Source organism: Dipodomys merriami, unplaced genomic scaffold (assembly GCF_024711535.1).
Source record: "Dipodomys merriami isolate MVZ:Mamm:240054 unplaced genomic scaffold, mDipMer1.0.p SCAF_36, whole genome shotgun sequence".
Taxonomy (NCBI): domain Eukaryota; kingdom Metazoa; phylum Chordata; class Mammalia; order Rodentia; family Heteromyidae; genus Dipodomys; species Dipodomys merriami.
The window spans coordinates 2,059,767-2,080,894 of record NW_027205159.1 but is presented as its reverse complement, the minus strand read 5'-3'; the positions used below and the strand labels follow the sequence as shown (position 1 = coordinate 2,080,894).

At 37.6% G+C, this 21,128-nt stretch overlaps 1 protein-coding gene across 6 annotated transcripts in view; it reads left to right on the top strand.

Annotated features, from left to right (window-relative positions):
• The window catches only part of Aff3 (ALF transcription elongation factor 3), a 579,697-nt gene that overhangs the window by 298,638 nt on the left and 259,931 nt on the right, over positions 1-21,128 (top strand). For all 6 annotated transcript variants that reach the window (XM_069988533.1, XM_069988537.1, XM_069988535.1 and 3 more), the window contains one exon: positions 10,140-10,187. In XM_069988533.1, coding sequence (XP_069844634.1) covers positions 10,140-10,187 — 48 coding nt within the window. The remainder of the gene's footprint in view (positions 1-10,139; positions 10,188-21,128) is intronic.

The window sequence follows — 21,128 nt, the reverse complement described above, 5'->3', positions numbered from 1 at the left end:
CAATGTCAATTACAAACAGGAAGCACTTGTTCAATATGACTGATCTGTGGTTTCTTTGCTCAGTGTTGACAGGGCAGTGTAAAGATGACCCATTATACTATACAGAACTTGGCACTTAGGTGAGGATACAGTCCTGTGAAAAAATACTAGGTATCAGTTAGTGATCAGGATGTAAAGTCAATCTATAGTTCTAATCTCTTTAACTCATCAATAGGATTTTACAAGGTCAGTACACTGATAGACCACTTAACTGAGAGCCAAATGCACTTTTATCTACAAGCTCAGATTAAGATAACTAATTGTCACTATAAAAATATTGTCATAATTGAACAACTTTGTCCTGTGGCTAGGAATCTGCAAGGAAATTAGTACAAGTTGAGTATTCATGTCCAAAATGCTTGAGACTAAAGGTATTTCAGAATTAGTTTCCTTTTTTCTTCCCAGATTTTAAGAATATTTACATAGGGGCTGGGAAGTTGGCTCAGTGGTAGAGCGCTTGCCTTGCATGCCAGAGGCCCTGGGTTCGATTCCTCAGCACCACATAAGCAAAAAGAAAAAAACCCGGAAGTGGTGCTGTGGCTCAAGTGGTAGAGCGCTAGCCTTGAGCTGAAGAGCTGAGGGACAGCACCCAGGCCCAGAGTTCAGGCCCATGACCGGATCCAAAAAAAAAAAAAAGAATATTTACATATTAGTAGTGAGGCATCTGAAGCAAGAGACCCAAGACTAAATATGAAATCTATTTGTTTTGTTTATACTCTATCCACATAGCCTGAATAAAATTTTATAAAATATTTTTGCATGCCTGTATTTTGGCTGCCAATCCTCAGGTGAGATAAAGTGAAATTTTCTACATGTTACTTCACATCACTGCTTAAGACGTTTCATGGTTTTGCTTTCAATTTTCAGATTAGGGATGTTCAGTTTGTAACTCTTTAATAAGGTTACCGACTGATAAAAAGCTATACTTGTTCTTGAATTTACAGATAGCAGTGTGGGGACCAGGGAAGTCAAATTACTTCCAAATGGTTTTGATACTAATTAATAACTGTAGCTTTATTTTAATGAGGTAAATAAATATTAATATTGCAAGAATTTGTCTTTAAGTCAACTGGTGACTTATTGTTGTTTGGATAAAGCAAATCCATTCCTTGCAATGTAGGTTCCTGCTCTGGTTACTTAGGAAGTTCAAACTTTGAGGGCTTTGTTGTTGTTTGTAACAATACTGGGGTTTGAACTTGAAGTCATGCAAAGAAGGCACTCTTTCACTTGAACTATACCCCCTAATGTCTTTTGTCTTTAATTATTTTTCAAATAAAATCTTGATCTTGATTTTTTCTCCCTAGGCTGGCCTTGATCATTGTCCTTCTATTTACATTTTCCATACAGCTTAGATAATAGACACATACGACTATGCCTGCTTTATTCATTAAGAAAAAGCTCATTGAACTGTAATCCTCCCTATCTTTGCCACCCCAGAAGCTAGGATTATAAACATGGTCATGGGGCTTGAACTCAGGGTCTAGGTGCTGTCCCTAAATTGTTCAAAGCTAACACTCTACCACTTTGAGCCACAGTGCCACTTCAGCTTTCTGGTAGTTAATTGGAGATAACAGTCTCACAGATTTTCCTGCCCAGGCTGGTTTTGAGATCCTCAGAGGAGCTTGGATTGCAGGCATGAGCCACTTGTGCCCAGCTAACACATGTTTTTGAAAGCTTGTTTTTCTAACAAAGGAGGAGGCAACCATGCTTGATAAGAAATGTACTCATTACCTTGCTCATGTAATTGTAACCCCTCTGTATGGTATTTTCACAATAAGAAAACTTATTTTAAAAGTTTGTTTTTCTTTTTTAATGTGTGGGCTACTTAATTATTCAGTCAACGGATATGGAGTGCTACTGGATGGTACCAATGACTTTGATAAGAAGTGATCACAAACTTATAAAAAAGAGATGGTATAACCAGTATAAAATCTAATTGCAAGTCTATCATATGAAATTCATATATGTTTCAGGTATATTTTACATACATGGCAAGAAGTTATACAGAATTTTAAGGATTTTCTGTATTCTGGCTGATATATTCTATGGGGTCAGGTATGGAGTCTTCTACTTGTGATGTCTTGTCAGCACTCAAAAAGTTGGGGATTTGAGAGCATTTCAGACTTCAAATTGAAGCAAATGCTTAACCTGTAGTTTTTAATGCAATAAAATCATATATGAAGGTTAATATAGAGAGTCAAATGAATGTAGAAAAATGCTTGTTGGGTATTGGTTTTTACTCTGGAATGGTGGTGATATTCTGAAAGTAGGTAGAAATGATGGTTCTTCGTGACATTGTGAATGTGCCAAATGCCATAGGTATGGTATGCGTTATGGTGGTTCATTTTATATTACCTGACTTGCACCTCAGTATTTTTTTAAGGTAATATCCTTTGTGCTCTTCTCTTTTCCCTATTTTTCTTTGAGTTTATACTTTAAGGTTGGAAGTTATTTGAGAAGTTTGGTCTAGTTTTTTCTTGTTTATTTTATATCCTTCAGAATACTATTTTCTTAGACATATTGCAAACATTGCTTGTTGAGGTTATCCTCATTTATATATTTTTCTTTATCTTATAACATGAATTCTTATATTTTTAAATCAGTTCATGACTATTACAGAGAAAAGCTTTTGTCTTTGTTTATTTCATATCCAACCCCTTATTAACCTCCTATTTTAATAAAGTGAAGTCTTTGGGGTTTTTCCAAGATAATAATTTTTTAAAATTAGTAAACTGTATTGATCACAATTTGTTTAGTTAGTGACTAGTGCTTCCAAGTATTACCAATATTGAGCCCATTTTATATTTCTGAAATCCCACCAGTTCTTATATTTTATTGATTTATATTTGCTACTAATCTGTTGAGGATTTCACATTTATTTTCATAAGGGATATTGACCAGTTCTCTTCTGTTGGGTTTTTGGGGGTTTTTTTGGTCAGTTGTGGGGGTTGAACTCTGGGCCTGGGCGCTGTCCCTCAGCTCTTCAGCTCAAGGCGAGCACTCTACCACTTGAGCTACAACGCCACTTCCGGTTTTCTGGTGGTTTATTGGAAATAGGAGTCTCACAGTCTTTCCTGCCCGGGCTGGCTTTGAACCACGATCCTCAGATCTCAGCCTCCTGAGTAGCTAGGATTACAGGCGTGAGCCACCAGCGCCCGGCTTCCTGTTGGGTTTTTATTCTAATTCAATAAAATAAATTCTATAGCTTTCCATTAGGTTATATTTTGGGAGAGAAAGTGGACAGGAACTTACTTTTCTGTAAATGTGAGATATTTCATTTTAAAACTGACTTGAAAAAAAATTACTATATATTTTATTTGTTTGCATTTTCAAGATTGTAAGTCCAAAATCTTATTTTTCATACATTTTTTTCAAGAAGTTTCCTGTTTTAAGGTGTTATATTTGTTGACTTTGTATTCTATTTTAAAATTAATATCAATGTCCTCTTAAAATTATAGTGCCTTATATGATGTTTTTATCTAAAATTATGCTTATTTGAGCTTCTTTTTATTCAATAGATTTGTGTGTGACTTGCCTGTCCTTATAGGTAGCTTATTTTTTAATTTTGCTTTTGTTTTTAATATATTTAGGGTTTGTAAAATCCCTTGATTTTATTTGCTATAAATGACTTTGTTTTTCCTCACTTGTTACTTCTATCCTTTTGCCTTCTTTTGTATTATTTTTGGATTTTCTTAAAGTTTTTTTTTGTGTGTATGTGCTTGAATTCAGAGCCTACATGCTATCCCTGAGGGTTTTTTGCTCAAGTATAGTGCTCTGCCATTTGTGCCACTGCTCTACCTCGGGCTTTTTGGTGGTTAACTGGAAATCAGTCTCACAGACTTTCCTGCCCAGACTGTCCTCAAACTTATTTCCCCGGATCTCAGCCTTCTCAGTAGCTAGGATTACATGCATGGAGCCACCAGGGCCTGGCTTTTCCTTTAAATTTTAAATTCTTTAACACAACATCTTAGAGGAAAAAAATAGTGAAAGCCTTTACTTGATGAATTTTTCTCTTAGACAATCTTTGTGGCACTAAGAGTTTTATATTACTGAGTTTTACTATTATTCCCTGCAAATATAAAGAGTTATTTGTATGATGTGGTTTGTGCTTAATTTAAAAGATTCTAGGAGATTTTTATGTCTGCACTGTATTTAGTTCCTCTCCTCATAGGTTTTGGCGGACCAGTGGGTAAAGGTTCAGACTGTGAAACAATACTTTTTGGAATTTTCAGAGGGTTTTTGTGTATCTCATATTTAAGTAATACAACCAATTCTTTACCTACCATTGCAGAAACTACAATCTCATACATCGTGGAGAAGGCAGAGTAGAGTTTCTTCTCAGCAGTCAAAGTTCTTTAAATCTACCAATTTAACTTTAATAATCTTTTGAAATTCTATATTTTCTTATGTAGCTTTTCTTTGTAAAAGTAGGGGCACACTGAATTTCTCTTCATTTTCTTCCTAGTATATCTTCTTCTAATGCTCTATTAATGCCCTAATTTTCCTGCTTCATATATGAATGTGTGTGTGTACATATGCCCAGGTGTGTGTATGAATGAGACCTAGACTTTAGTTGATGTTAATATTTCCAGTCTGCAATCATTTTGCTTTCATTTTTATGAGATATATCTTTTTTGGTAATTTCCTTTGCTTGTTTTTTGTGCAACACTTAAGATCACAGAAGCAGAACTGGATGTGAGTGGCCTACTAAGAGTGCATGGCCTGATCGGGTGAAAGCAACAGGGCAGAGATGAATCTGGGCCATGGGTGGGGAGGAGAACAGAGTATATCCTTTGGAAGGTTTCATTTCAGGTGAGGTGTAGACAAGCTAACTTTGGGAGATCATTGACTGCCTTCCTCCTTTGTTCACTGGTGACCCTGTCCTCAGGGTAAGGCTGAGGACACAGCATAGGGGTGGAGCTTCCTGTGCAATTACAATGGTTCTTGAACTTGAGTTTAGATCCCCTTGTACTGCTTACATCTCATTTCTTTATTGATCAGATTTCCTGTAAATCAAGAAGAACAAAGTCTGTTTAAATAAAGCTCTGCAGGAGCATTTAGATATGTGCATGGGATAAGCCATTTCTAAATACTCTTTTGAGGACCTGCAGACAAACCAAGGCCTGTGACTTTAAATTAGCAGTATTTTAGAATGAAAGTTCCACCTGAAATGAATCTGATGAAGAGTTAAACTATTTTCAAAGTAGGATGTGTTCAGCTCATCTCCTCTGTGATGAAATGCCATTTTCCCTGATTTGATTGAGCCTGTTCTCCTTAAGCCTTGCTTCTTACAGTGGTGTGTGCTGTGCATAGTAATTAGGGACTTCTGCTGTCAGGGGCAGCAAGCTCCTGGTGGATTCTTGAGCTCTCCTTTCCCAGAGCTTAGTTCCTCACCCTTCCCAGACAAAGTGTGTATATTTAAATGGTAGGATTTGAGAGAACATACACGATAGCAAGACTGTAGAGAAGAATCAGCCAGGGATGTTAGGTTTTAATTGAAGTTTAGTTGGAGGTTCAATGAGGTGAGATTGTTATGACAGATTTCAAAATGTAATGATAGGGAAATGAGTTGGGTTCATGAGAGTTGGAGTAAATACCAAACAGCAGCTCAGCAACTCAGCATGAAACAACAGCTCCAAACTCTCAAAACCTAGAGTAATTAAAATTTACATTGTGCAACCCCCCCCCCCTTCTCAGTGGGTACCTTTCCAAGGGAAGCAGTAATTTTATTGTGAAAAATATAAACACAATTTTGGAGATGTAAATTATATGCACATTTTAATCTTGATCATAAACATAGGAAGTTTTCAAAATGTAAATATAATCAAAGCACAAACTATAGCTGAAAGCAGACTTGAGATAGACCTCAGAAGGCAAAAAGTGCTACCGGCTACTTTCCCATGCCTACCTGCCTTCCTGCCCCTTCTGTATTTGTAGGAAAGATGAGGTGAAATTTCATGCTACCACATCTGAGGATACCAAGTCTTGCCCTCTGGGTTTTTTAATGTTACAGGAGGAATAGAAGTTTTAACCTTTGGTCTGTTCATTATCTCCCACCCCCTTTCTTTTTGGTCAGTGCATATGATGTTGGAGGTTAGTGAGTGAGAGATGGTAACTCGATGTTAAAGAATTTGCAGAATGGGAGAAGGGAGGAAATTTACCCAGATACTATTGAATTGTCCCATTTCCCTACTTTAAAGCATGAAAGTTTGAACTTCAATTTGAACCAATTCTGAGGATTGAGTGCAGGGAAACAGAGAGATTGGAGAAAATATACTGTGCTGGTGCTGAGAAACTATATGTGGATTCTCACGGTGTGATCCTGCTACCTGCTGAGTATTTTGAACAAAATACTTCCCTCCTATGGGTCATGGATTTTCTACCTGGTTCAAGTCATTGATTTTGCCTGAAATTAGCTCCAAGATTGCTCATAACTCACACTTTCTGTGCTACAGTGTCCCATAAATCCACTCAAGCCAAACAGAATCCTAGGAATCCAAATCAGTGTGATATTCTTCTTGAGTCATCAGGAGAAATGTTCCAGAAAAGGCTCAAAGCCTCCCTCTGCCAGACTAACCAAGCTGTGATTTAAGGGCAGAACTTACTGAAACTGCTTGGTCTCAGCCGCTTGGTCCTGGTCTCAGTTTGACACCTCCTCTACTGTATCAGGAGTCTTCCTAGTATGTAATGACCTGGTGTCTGTCCAAGTATACCACTGAATTTCATGGTTGGACTTGTCATATTGGCACCACCTATCCCTATTTTTTTTCTACTGGTTCCCTTAACATAGCAGGTAATGAAAATGTTCAAGATTGTGAGCGTACGATTATGAGAAGTCATCATTAAGCAACCTTTGGTTTATATAAATCACATCAAATGCAATTCAAGTGTAGTATTCAGGAGAAACTTGACTTCAAGGATTCAAGCCCAGAGTTTAATTGGAAGAGTTATTTTTAGTATGTTGTATGGATAATGTGAGATTATGGTTTAATTTAGTTGTTCTAACTTAAAAAAAATAGGAGGTATATTGACAGGTTAGCATTTGTTTTGTCATCTATAGGAATGTTTAGAAACCTGTAGGTAGAAATGAAAGAAATGTTGTGGCTACAGGATCTGTTTTCCAGTTGAGACAGCAGATTCTTTTTTCTGAATGCCAAGGGCAGGGACATTCCAATAGACCATAAATCCATCATTTGAATGAGACTTTACCATATAGCCTATGAGATGGTTGTCTCAGGATTCCCTTTGACAAGTTGGATTTTAATAAGGGAGGTGATATAAGGACAGTCTTGTGATGGGGAAACATTTCTGAAGGAGAAAATATCTAACACTATAGATCAGGCATCCTGTGTTCTGGTACAATCTCTGCTGTGATACTGTGTGGCTTGGGACAAATTATGTCAATTTTCTGGCCTCAGTCAGGAGATGTGAACAAATGACTAATTCTAGGTAAGAGATGGTTGCAGTCATATATGGTGCCATGCCAAGCTTCACACATCTTTTCTAACCTTCATCTATTAGGATAGCCTATTTCAGAAGCAGTACTCCAACTCCAGGAAAAGGTGATGGGTTGGCATACATGGGAGGGTGTGAAAGTCATGATCTTTGGGAAAGCTGCTATTATCTTCAAAACTCCTAGAGCTGATTCTGATAGGCCTCATGTTCCTCACAGCTGCAGGAAGTAAGTTAATTAACTAACTAACTAACTAGTTTTATTGTAAAGGTGATATACAGAGAGGTTACAGTTACATAAGTATGGTGATGAGTATATTTCAGTATTACCCCTTCCCTTATTTTTTCCTGCTTTCCCTCTCCCTTGACTCCCCTCCCCCACAAGTTGTGAAGTTCATTTCCAACATAATGTCCAACAATGTCTGTTGCATTGGCTTACCCTTTGCCCCATGATTTCTGTGATTCCCCTTCCCTTTTAATATACAAAATAAAAGGTACCAAAGTCAGAAACAGAGACAACAGGGGATAAACCAAAGGTTAAAAAAAAAAAAAACCACAAAGCAAAACAAAAGCAAAACAAAAGAAAAAAAACTGCAAACAGTACACTTAAAAAAAAAAAACTCTTGTTTCCATATCTTGAAGTTTGCTTTGATTAGCATTATTTTATATGGTCACATGTACATAGCTATTGACCTATTATGATCCTCCGCTATGACTATCCTAGATATATACTAATTATTATAAATGAGGGAAACCATGGAGTCTGTGTTTCCTGGGGTCTGGCTTACTTCATTAATATGATTTTTTCCAAGTCTTTCCATTTCCTTATGAATGGGGCAGTGTCATTCTGATGGAAGCATAGAATTCCATTGTGTATATGTACAATATTTACTTGATCCATTCATCTACTGAGGGATAGCTAGGTTGGTTTCATATCTTAGCTATGGTAAATAATGCTACAGTGAACATAGTTGTGCTGGTAGTTTTTGTGTGGCCTTGTTTGTGATTGTTTGGATAAATGCCCAGGAGTGGGATTGCTGGGTCATAGGTCTATATATTTAGTCTTTTGAGGAACCTCCATACTGCTATCCAGAGTGGTTGAACAAGTTTACATTCCCACCAATAGCGTAATAGTGTTCCCTTTAGGCCACATTCTATGCCAGCATCTGTTATTATTAGCTGTCTTGATAATGGCTGTTCTAACTAGTTTGAGGTGGAATCTCAATGTAGTTTTCATTTGCCTTTCTATTATAACCAGAGATGTTGAACATTTCTTCATGTGTCTATTGACCATTCTTTCCTCTTCAGAGAAGTCTCTTTTTTAAATCTTTATCTAACTTATTAATGGGGTGGTTATTTCTTGAGGATATGTTTTTTGGGGACTTAATTTTTTTGAGCTCTATTTTAGATATGAGGCCCTTTTCTGTTATATAGCTGGGGAAGATCTTCTCCCAATCTGTGGGCTTCTATTTGTCTTGCTAGCTATGATCTTGGCCATGCAGAAACTCAGCAGTTTTGCAGGAAGTAAATTTATTCCTGTCTTCACCCATGGGTAGTACACATGGAGCTTAGTTCAGAACAACACAGGAACTCTGTGTTCCTGGAGTATATGTTGTAGAGAGAGGAGATGTTATTAAAGAATCAGTTATTGAATTTCAGTCATGAGAGGACTATGATGAGGTGATGCCATAGTGGGAGAGAACTCGGGGTGAGAGATGGCCTTAGACACTCTGAGGAAGCTATGGGTGAGCTATAATCTGAAGAATGAGTTGGAATTATCCAGTTGGCATGTACAGATGGCACTTCTCTAAAAAACTGTGAGGAAGAAAAGGCAGTAGGACTTGAGTAGTAATTATAAGAAAGCTCCATTCTAGAATTTCCTTAAATTATAGGACCCAGAGAATGATTGCCCTAAGACTACATGTAGCATCTCCACTAGCAGTTGCTGCTTTCATGTCCCCACAAAACCATGTGCTATGTTCCAGGCTGTGAAGCCAGCAGCAAACAGTCTCTCAAACTTACTACTGTTAACAGTGGCTGTGACCTAAAGCCACCCCACCTCAGAAGCCTGGATACCACTACATCACAGGGCAGCATAGTGACAGCCAAGCAGGTGGCTCTAGGCCATGTTGTCTACAGATCTCAGTTTTTGGTCTTTCGGTTGGGGACCCATCAAAACAATAAGTGTGGCTTTGAGAACTGTGAATGCCATAGCAATCACTGTACTCATTTGGCCCATGGAACACATCTGGTACTTTTTTGCAGCAAAGGCTACAACCTTAGTTGAAACCGTAGTTTCTACACTGTGCTGGAGCCCAGGATGAACAGAACTCAAATCTATGCTTCCTGTTCTGTCCTCTGTGCTCAGGAGTCTCCCTGCTTGGTATCAGTGTGGCTAGAGATGCAGGGTCAAGCCATTGGGGCAGGCCTGTGAGTGTGGTACTGCTACCAGGCAAGGGGAAGCAAGGAGCCACAATGGGAGTCGGCTATTAAGGGAAGAAACTTATCAATAAATCCCATCTTAAGTATTCCCTCACCAAACCTCTAGTGAATTTCTTCCCACTAATTGGGAACCTTGCATGTCACCTTCTCTTTGTGACCATAAATCTTTTCTAAGAAGCCTAATTTATTTTTTCCTTTGTTTTCAGGAGACTAGATCTGGAGAAAGCAACAGCTGTGTTGAAGAAATAATTCGGGTAAGGATATTCTTTTAAAATCTATTTTTTAAAAAAGGTAGGAAATTAAAAAGAAAGTCAATGTGTTGAACATGTATTCCAAAGAGAAAGGATTCATGGGGTCACGTTTTTGAAAGTAGCTTGTTAGTTGTGAGTCATTTGCTGTTTAACATTTACCTTTATTCTGAGAGAAACACAAAGGTTACCTAAATGACACTTAACAAAATAATAGTTCTTTTAGAAACCTAGGAGCTTATCTACACAAGTACCTTTGTGCAGGCTGAGGTGATACTTGGGTATTAAAGTGATCATTTGGAAGACAGAACAGACTTTAGTTGAAAAATATGGAGGCATTTACATTCGGATACACCCATTTATCACCCTACTATTTAAAAGAGTCAGGCAGAGGTTGCCTTGTGATTTTTCTTCTGAACTTAATTAGAATCAGGTGTACCTGACAAACAGTTAATGCTCAGAGTCTAAAATGTATTCCTACGTTGTTTTTCATGTTATTAATTTCCTTGTCCTTCTTACCATCATTGCCCCTGTATGCTTTCCCTCCATGAGCTAGTTTCCATGCAAGCTGAAAACCAAGGCTGTTATGTAGGGTTGCTATTTTCCTGAGAAGTCCAGCTTATAATCAGGTACTCACCATCAACCCAGAGTTTGTCTTTGCTCATGTTTTTTTTTTTTCCCGGGGAGCACTCTAGTAATCTATGGTTCTCAGAAAACTGATACTACATTGTGAAAAACTCCAGTACAAATTAGACCATCTGGTATCAACATTCTCTAAAGAAAAAAAAAACTATTTTAACATGTTTCTAACTTTTGGACATCCTTGAATTATTATATCATAGTAATGTACTAAGTAATTGTAAGTAATTACATGGTTTAAAATTTTATATGAACCAATTTTCTAAAACAAGGTATTTTTCTTTATGGAAAGCATTATTTCACAAATCTTATAACTCACAAATTGGCCAGAATAATCAGGTGAAGTTTTATTTGTTGAATTCATAACTCTTTTTCTTACATAGAAGACAATTATCAAATCATACAGCTTTATTTCTGGCATTTAGATACACATTAAATAAAATCTATACTGTATTTTATCTGTATTACCTATTTTGTCTCTGTCAGATTAGTATATGGTACTGATAAATGTTTTCCTTTTTTTCTCTTTTAAAATAATCATGCTTCAGATTTCAAATATCCATTTTAAGCCATCTTTTGATCAGCTATTGTTGTTTATATCTACAAAATGATAATACTGAAACTCATCAGCACCTTCTTTGCTTTCCCTAAGTAGAGAAAATCTGCTGTTTTATCATCTCATAAACGAAATCTGTCTTTGGCTCTTTACCCCATGCAAACACACTTTTACATGTTTGTTTATTTGTTTTGTTGTTGTTGTTTGGAGGAAGGGTTTTGCTATGTAGCCTAGCTTCCCAGTACATTCAGCCTTCTTCCTACCCTTCTAAGAAGGGTGTATATTTGAACAAAAATTTAATTAATTCAGATACAGAAAAGATATAGTTTAAGGAAAGTAAAATTTAACTAACATAGATTGTAGTAGTCAACCATTTGAAGCTTTACTATATTTTCTGAAGAAAGTTAATGAGCTCCTCATCCCCTCTATTCCACTTTCATACAATATTGACTCCTAACACCTACACTGGTTATAAATCTAGGACTTGCTTCACTGGTCTTTTCAGGGCCTGATTTCTGTGCATTTTTCTGTTCTTCTGTTTCCAGTTTTTCTGTTGAAATAAACCTGATGTGGTCAAGGTCACCAGAAGTAGTTGTTTGTAGCCATCAAATTTGTGATAGTATTTTCTTGTAGTGATGGAAAAGGAGAGCCTTGAAAAAGGCTTTGAAGTGATGAAAGTTAGGTTATTCATGTGCTTTTCATGGGGGTGGGATCACCAGGAGAACAGTGGTGGGTAAAACAGGCATGACCCTTTACCCTCTTGAACTAGTGATCTGCTGGGAGAGATAGATACTACTTTTTCAAAGATCTCAAAAGTAAATATATAATATAAATTTATAGGAGCTCATCATAGGGTACCGTTACCTTCCTCAAGGACAAGAACAATGAATGGGAGAACAACTAAGGATAAAAATGGTGATGACTATAAGCAAAAGAAATGGAAGAGCTTGTCTTGGTAGGGACCATGATACAACAGGGAAAGTAACAGTGGATAGATAAGCCTAACAAAAGAGGTAAAAGGAGCCAGATAATGCTTACTTCTTCAGCCATGTTCAAGGTACTATAAGAAAGGGAGTCAGTGAAGCATATGAGGAGAGAATAGTGTGTGATCACATTGGCCATCTCAGTGTACTACTCTGGCTGCTGTGGAGGTGGAGTGAGGGGGATGAAGAAAAGCAGCAAGAATGAGTGGAAATCATTGCAGGAGTCCCAAGGATAGATGCTTGGAGGTGCACTTAAAGGCATGAAAAGGCTTAGGAGGGATCCTGATTTAGGATAAAAAAGAGAAATCATATATTCGTTTTTAGACGTTCTAAATTGCCTTTGAGACAGCTAAGTAAACCTAGAGAACAGAGGGAAATAAACCAGGCCTGGCACTCAAGCAGAGGTCTAAGCTGCAGCCTAACATTTTGAGTTAATTCAGGTATCATTGGCTATAAAACCACAGAAATGGCCACATTTTCCTGGAAAGAGAGACTAGAGACAAAGAAGTAGCAAGAGCTTAAATTCTCACATTGAAAGGCCAACGAAAGGAAGATCTCCTGGCAAATAGAAATGAGAGGAAGTAACTGAGTAAAAATGACGATGATAAAGAGTCACAGACCCAAGGGAAGAGACTTTCACCTCCAAGAATGTGCAGAGCAAGTTTTGAAAGGACAAGAAAGACGATAGGCCTTTTGCTACAAAAGGGAGGTTTTCATTTCCACATGATTATGATATAAAAGTGCCAGATTGTACATTTGTGCACTGAAACTCACAGTTTTTAATGGCCAACATTACCAGTCTCATCTTTAGCTTCTTCCTCTCCTCTCTCTCATTTTTGCTGAGGTGACGATTTTCAAAGCATTTGAATATCACATTGTGTTCTGAAGTATAATTATTTTTTATTCTTACTCAGAGAATTTTAATCCTGGGACCTAATAAATCTGTGTGTAATTGCAAAGTTCTCTTAACCAAGGGCGAAATTATAACTGAGTTCTCTGAAGATGGATCATAAAGGCTAGAAGCCCTCATGGCTGACATATGTTTGTAACAGACAATTTTCTAAGTTATACAGTATTTCATCCCTAAAGGTTCCCGTGCTGTAATACTTTGGTGCTTTTCATAGCATTATCCATTAAGATATAATGGCATTAACATTTGTTCAGCCCATAAAAGTGGTTTATAACTTAATGGAGGGAATGCAGGGCTGGTACCTATGATGCACAAGACAGCTTTAGAAGGCATTTGTGGAGGGCACCTTATGACACAATAGCAAGCAGTCTTGGTAGTATGGTGCCATAGCTTGAGCTAGTTTGAATTTAAGAAATGAATTTAGAGGCCCCTTCAGCACAACATCTAAGAAAATTACATTCTTGGCTTTTATCATTAGTCACTAATTTAATTCCAGTGTTCTGTGAAATATTCATAGTAGATATTTACTTAGAGTCGATTTCTGTTTATGTGAAGACTACTTGCTTCAATTCTGGAGATTCAAATCAGCTTCCTGACATGATAATTGACTTCGGGCAAATAAAGAGAACTCATTTTTTCCTTAGCTTGCTGGAAACTGCATAAGCTTTGCAGCTGTGGTCTTGGGAGAGTTGTGAGCTGAGAAACAGTGTCATATGTAGTACACATTGTTATAGCTTGTCGCATGTTTAGACTCTGGTTGGTAGGACAAAAGAAGCCTTGTGCTTGAATGTCTATATACTCCTTAATGCACATGAAAACATATTAGCCATCCTGTGCCTACTGAAAAATAAAGAACAAAGAGATGACTTGTTTCTAGTGACCTACTTGGGTCAGTTGCAGAGCTGGCTCAGGTCAGATCTCCCCGGCTGCAGGCCAGACAGGCTTTTCCTTGTTTCCTTTATAATTTATTTCATTTGTTTCCTATGGCAAAGATTGAAGTTCATCAATGGCCAAATCAATCGAGGTGGAGCTGTAGAGAAGCCCCCATTAATATATCCTTCCTTGTTGTATACAAAAATAAAATCAAACCAAAAGAAATCTGATGTTGGCCCAGAGAAATTCACCATGTAAAATCTAGTTTTTTTCCAAGATGTAAATTAGTGTATTTGGTGGCATTTTGTTTTCTTACCGCATTTAGCTATGTGAATAAGGATAGAAGTAATAAGCTTTTAAGTAATACGCTTTTACATTTTGAGATACAGTCTCAATAGATGCTGTTAGATTAGCTCTTTTCCCTGGAAGCAGAAGTCCTGACAACATTAGTGCACTGTCAACTTCCAAGGGTGTCCTGGTGCCTGGAAGGCTTGGCCAGCAGCCTGTTCATGTGCCAGGAGTGTCCTGGTGCCTGTGCAGTATGGCCAGCAGCTGTTCCTGTGGCAGGGGTGTCCTGGTGCCTGGGGGGCATGGCCAGCATCTTACGTCTATATTGCAGGATTGTTTGACTACAGACCACAGGCTACATAATGATCCCAGAGTGACTCAGTATTAATAGAAGTGGGACAAGAGGCCATGCCAGTACATAATACATTCTGAGCCCATAAAGAAGGGGATAACGATGCTCAATAGAAAATATACTCATTACCTTACTCATGTAACTGTAACCCTTCTTTACAGTATATTTACAATACAAATATTTTAAAAAATACATTCTGAGTTTTGTGGTGGTAACTATAGAAATCCCGAAGTCCATAAGTTACTGTTGAGAATGTTGAGAATAAATCCTCTGCCTTTTAGTATTTACCAGTCTTATTCTGATACACATCAGTAAAAAAGCACACAGGCATTTGGAGAGCCATCTGGATGGAAGACCAAAGGAATGTTAACAGCATTAGTACCTAAAAGTCTATGCAATGGTAGTTTCTCCCCTAACAGTACTGGGTTCTGATACTATAGTCATTCTTTTCATGGGTGTTTGTTAATACTTAAGTGGACAGTTTTCAGGGTTTTTTTGAGAGACAATTGGAGAACTTCAGCACTGTATTAGAGGACTGATGTGGAAAGTGCTACTTTTTAATGTTTTCTGTTGTCCTGCCTTTGCAAGGCACAGTAACAGAACTAACAATTGAGAGGCAGGACCTGTCTCAAAAAGGAGAAGATGTGCTCAAAGCCTTGGACACTTGCTACAAGAAAGACTTAGCAGTTGGGATGACTGAGTTAAAGGATGAATGCAGACAGACACCATATAGAAATGTGTTCCTTTCAGGATCAGAACTTTTTTGACAGGTGACTGGCAATGTCTAGCCCTAGTAACACAAGATGGTAGAAGCTGGAATTGAAGTTGAGAGGCAGTGCTCTCATTGGCTTTTTCTATATACGTTGTCATTCATATGTTCTGTTCAGGCTTTCTCATCAATTCATTACATTTTTTCTCAATGTTTGAGAATTTTCAGAAATGTAGAAATATTAATCATGCAGAACAAAAATTACATGGGACTGGGATTTAGCCCAAGTGGTAGAGTGCCTACCTATCAAAGATGAAACCCTGAGCTCAAACTCCACTTCCTGCAAAAAGAATCCTAGAGTGAAAATGATTATCTGTAATCAGACATGAAGTTTTACCCTTATAGTATTATTTTTACTTTGGAGCTAAAAAAATTAACACATGTTAAGTAATAGAAACCAATGATATTTTAAAATATATAAATTCCCACAAACAAGTAATTTTACTTATACTTTTCGAATTAGTATGTATAAATTGTACGTGCTTTTGGAAAACTAAATCTGGCATTCTGTTGCACCTTAAGGTGACTTTAGATAATGATAACCTACTATATATTTCAAAAACTACAAAAAAAGAATTTTGGATGCTTTTCCAACAAAGTAATGATAGATATTTGAAGGTATACGTGTATTTCTCTTAATTTGAGCATTATAAAATGTATACACATAACTTGGGTGGTAGGTATTAGATCCTGGTCCTACTGAATGTTAAACCTCTTCTCTACCACTGAGTTCCCTTATTAGCCCCCCATAACTTATTTTTAATCTTTTTTTATTTGAGTGTTGTTCTCTAGCAGTGAGTTGCTAGTATACAGTTGATAATATACAGTACTAACAAACTTGTTTTGTGTCCTTTATGAACTCTAAGAGAACTATTGTAATTTTTCTCTTTCTTTACAATTTCTATACTTAATATAGTCTATTTCTGTATTTAATAGAGAATATTTTTATATTTAGTAATGATATAGATGGATTAGACTTTGAAGAACTTACTATTGAGCAGAACTAAAAGTTCTTTTTAGCTAATACATTTCAAGGCATCCAAGCCTTAAAACTCTTTGAAGAAATTATATTAATACTTAAAATGTGAAGGCAAATATGATTCTACTTTTTTACAAAAGTATTGTAGAAGTATGTACATGTGTATGTAAACCTTTTGTGAGAAAATACCCCAGCATAAAGTGTCCTGAGACATATTTCACCTATAACCAACATTGTCTTTACTCTGACCTAGAAATGCCATCAAACAGCTGGTGCTTGCAAACAGACTCCAGCATGTTACTAAAAACTCAGTACCATTACAGCCTTAAATACTCAGAGAGAACTGTCCTATTTCTCCCCAAGAATCCTTGCCCCTGTCAGCCTGTGACCACCCCAGCTATCCTGAGGCCAGGCCCTCCCCTGAGATGAAAACTTTTGACTGAACACAAATCCTTGCTGGACCTGCACCACTCTTGGATCCCTCCAGGACTGCAGTATGCAGCAGGATTGCCTCCTGTCTGTCAGATAAAGACTGCATTGTGGACTACTCCAGGCCACACCTTGGCAGCACCCCTGGTTTACACTGGATACCATTTCTAAAGCAAAATCAGAGTAACTTTACAATGCCCATCCCCTAGAAGATTGATATATTCCCCCCTCTGAAACTCACTATCAACATGATGGGTTTTGGCAGAGCTGACTGTAAGGCTTCTGCAGACTTACTTGGTTCTAGTCTTTCCTTATCATAGTCCTCTAAGGGGCCCTTCCACATTCTACCTCTTGGGGGTATCAAATACTTTCTCTTTCACACAGCAGAATAAACTGCTAACATCACAGAACATGCCCCGTTCCAGGTTATATGTGGTACATGTGGCTCTGCTGTCTACATAAGACTTGCTCATCTCAAAGAAACCATTCTCTATGGCCACTATTGGCAATAACTAGCAGAGTTAGGACACCTGTGTGCTATGCTCCTGTTGCAGCAGCATCTCACCATTGCCCTCTGCGGGTGCTTCACCTTCTCATCCTGATAGGTGGGATGCACCCCTTGTGAGTAACTGGGTATGGCTATTTTCAACCAGGGACCGAACTTTGAGCTAAACAAGTACAGACCTCACCTTGCCAGAGAACTCTTGTGATCCAGTTTTCTGATTCCCTCTTTGCTAAAGTTAAAGCACCTTATTTTGCTTGAGGCGTATCCCTCTACCTATCTATCAGAGTTCCATCCCCAACTGAAGCCCACTTAGGAGCTATTGGGATCTTTCTCTTTTCATTATGCAGTCTCTCTTCCAATACCTCTGTCTTCTCATTCACACTCAGCTTCTCCCCAAGCCTGTCAGCTCTGTCTCTCTGAAAGGAGTCCATTCTTTACAGTCACCCGTTTGGTTTAGCTCACCATCTTTTCCTACCTAGATAAATCCAAAGAACTTCCACTGGCCTGCCTCCACCAGCTCTCCACAAAGTGAGCATAACCAGATTCCCAAAGCATGATTTTACTTAGCACATTTTAGTAGTCCCTCTGGGTTCAGCAGAGTCAGTTTCCTGGGGGTGGTTTGCAAAGCCACGTGTACTCTGGCTCTGAGAGTTCTCCTAGCCTGTTCCTTATCCACTCTTTACCCCCACACTATTTCTCTTCCTACCTAGAACATTTTCTGCCTCAGGTGACTGATTCCTGTTGTCTTCCAAGCTTCCCAAGGTGTCACTCTAGGAGCCTTTCTGATACTCCAGGTCTGAATTTGATGCCCATAGACCCCTTACTTTTTTTAATTTTATTTTTCTGTCAGTCATGGGTCTTGAACTCTGGGCCTGGGCACTGTCCCTCAGCTTTTCAGTTCAAGGCACTCACTATACCACTTGAGCCACAGCACCATTTCTGGTGGGTTTTTTTCTGGTGGTTAATTGGAGGTAAGTGTCTCACGGACTTTCCTGCCTGGGCTGGCTTTGAACTGCGATCCTCAGATCTCAGCCTTCTGACTAGCTAGGATTACAGGCGTGAGCCATCAGTGCCCAGCTTTGGATCCTTTATTTTTACTTAAACACTACCCAGTGGTCTTTCCTATTTCTTATTGTTCCACCTATCTCCAGGGGCTGGAAAATGACCAAAACATACGAGTATTTCATAAACACTAAATGACATTGACCTTTTGTTTAATGTTTGTCATTGATTTCACCTTAATGTTCTCCAGTCCTACAACAAAGAATTTTGAGATGCTGTCGCCCCCAGAAAACAGCTCTCCAAGAATTGCCAAGACTGATAATTATCCAGAAGTGATAGCACATACTGTAAAATTAGCACAAATTTGAGAGAGCTGAAAACTTGCCTGCTAAATCACAGTGGACAGAAATGGAAGGAAATCCAGCAGTTAGTGAGGCATGCATGTCAGGAAAGCTCAGACCTTTTGTGTCTGCTACTTGTATCTTGATTATCCTTTATGAAATGGAGTTTTTCGTTTTTACAGATAATGAATTTTACAAGTTGAAGAAATCAAGATAATAAGTTTGCCGGGATAATTTGGCTAAATACCATGTTGCTGCTGGTAGAATCAAGGACTGCAAGTCAAAGCTATTGGCACTGCTAATACGCTGTGTGTAAAGTAGTTCTTATAACAATTAAAACACATCTATCTAAAGTGATCTACTCAAGACATACATTTTAAAATTGTACTTATTATGAACACCATGCATAGTTCTATTTTTTTTCAAATTGAGGGTTGTGAAATTACATTGATTTGCTGCAAATTACTTTTATATACATATAGAGCTTAGAAAAATTATTTAAAGGATAGAAAATGATAGTTAGAAGATGGGAAAGGTATAAATGAGACCATCTATTTAAATAATCTTTTTTTTCTGGTCTAGAACTTGAATTCAGGGCCTGGGCAGTATCCCTGAACTTTTTTCACTCCAGGCTAGTACTCTATCACTTTGAACCACAGTACCACTTCTGGTTGTCTGGTGATTAATTGGAGATAAGAGTCTCATGGACTTTCCTGACTGGGCTGGCTTTGAACCCTGTTCCTCATATCTTGAGTAGCTAGAATTAACCAAGTGTGAGCCACAGGTGCCTGGCTTGATAAACATATTTTTTTTTTAAAAATCTTATCCATAGTTCCTATCATCTTAGAATTACTTAACTCATTTTTAAACTAACAAAAATCTCAGACACCCAGTTTTTCTTTTGCCATTGCATTTTGTAAGACTTGATACATCTGACTAATAGGTGTGCAATTTATTTGTTTTTATGCTCAATGGATTCAGTGAAATGTATGTACTGAGAATGTAGAGGTTAGAAATCAAGACATTTTCCAAAACTTTTATAAATGTTCCCATGTTTATTTACAAATCAGTATATTCTGATTTTTTAAAGCTGTCCATATAGTCCATAGTTTTTAATTAGCTAATTCAAGTTAACTGCATTTTGAACATGAGGCATCTTTCTGTTTGCCCATAGCACTTAGGCCTTGTAACTTCTAGAGAATGCTCAGCACCTTCATTTTCTGGTGAGCACTTTCCTCAGTATTTTCAGTTTCTGATGTCAAACCAGGATGCTGGGCCATTTGGACCATTCATATACTAGATTTAAAAAGAATTGTCATATACTAACCCTAGTTGGTTTATTTGTCCCAGCTCCCATACACACACTAAAAATACTTGTTTATGCCAATATGCATCTTTCTCTTTCCCAGCAATTCATAGGAAGTGGTAAAACTCCTTCTGGGCAGTTCATTTTTTATTCTTAGCCTTTTTCATTATGTAAGTTTCATTTTATTTTCTTTTTCTATTGTAACTTCAAACAATTAGAGGTTTGTGGTTCTATGGTATTAAAAATACAAAGGATTCTGTATTACCATTTTAATGTATCATCATGATCATGGGTAAGATTTCTGATAATTTAAAAATCTTAAAAATCAGAGGGCTTGACTAGCATGTATGAGGTCTGTGTTCAATCCCTAGTACTGAAAAAATAAACAAAAACTTAAGATCAGTATGCTTATCTTAAGCCAGTATTCCGTAATTTAAAACTCTAGTACTTAGTTACTTGGAAATAACTTTTAATAGCCTAAAATATAAATTTGCTTAACAGATGCCATACATGTCTTTATCTTTTTCTTCAATTATTTTTCTATACTAATTAACATCACCAGAATATTTGTATATGCATGTCTACTCTATGAATCATTTTAACCTTTCCTTCCTAGCAGTAACTTATATTTTGGGTCAGTTCTTTAAACCTGCTATTTAACAGAGTATACAGGAGAAGAGGAAGGACATAAGCTTTTCAAAACAGAATCTTTAAAGTTAGCTTAGAAATGTTAGCAATAGCTTATTAAAAAGTGACTAAACCTTACAACATACCCTGGCCATATCTTGGGAAATCAAATTACAAATTAAGAGCCTAGTGAGCCCAGTGCTGTGTTCAGATACAGAGCATTTGAAAAGTGTGGTAGATGAAAGAGGGGGAAAAAAAGCCAGCCCTCGCTGCCAGGCATTAAAGAGGATGGTATCTCACTGCAAAGGGAGCGCAACAGGTTTTCTTCAGACACTGAGATTAGAAACCTCCTGTCTGGCCTGCAAAACAAGCATTTATCATTTTGACT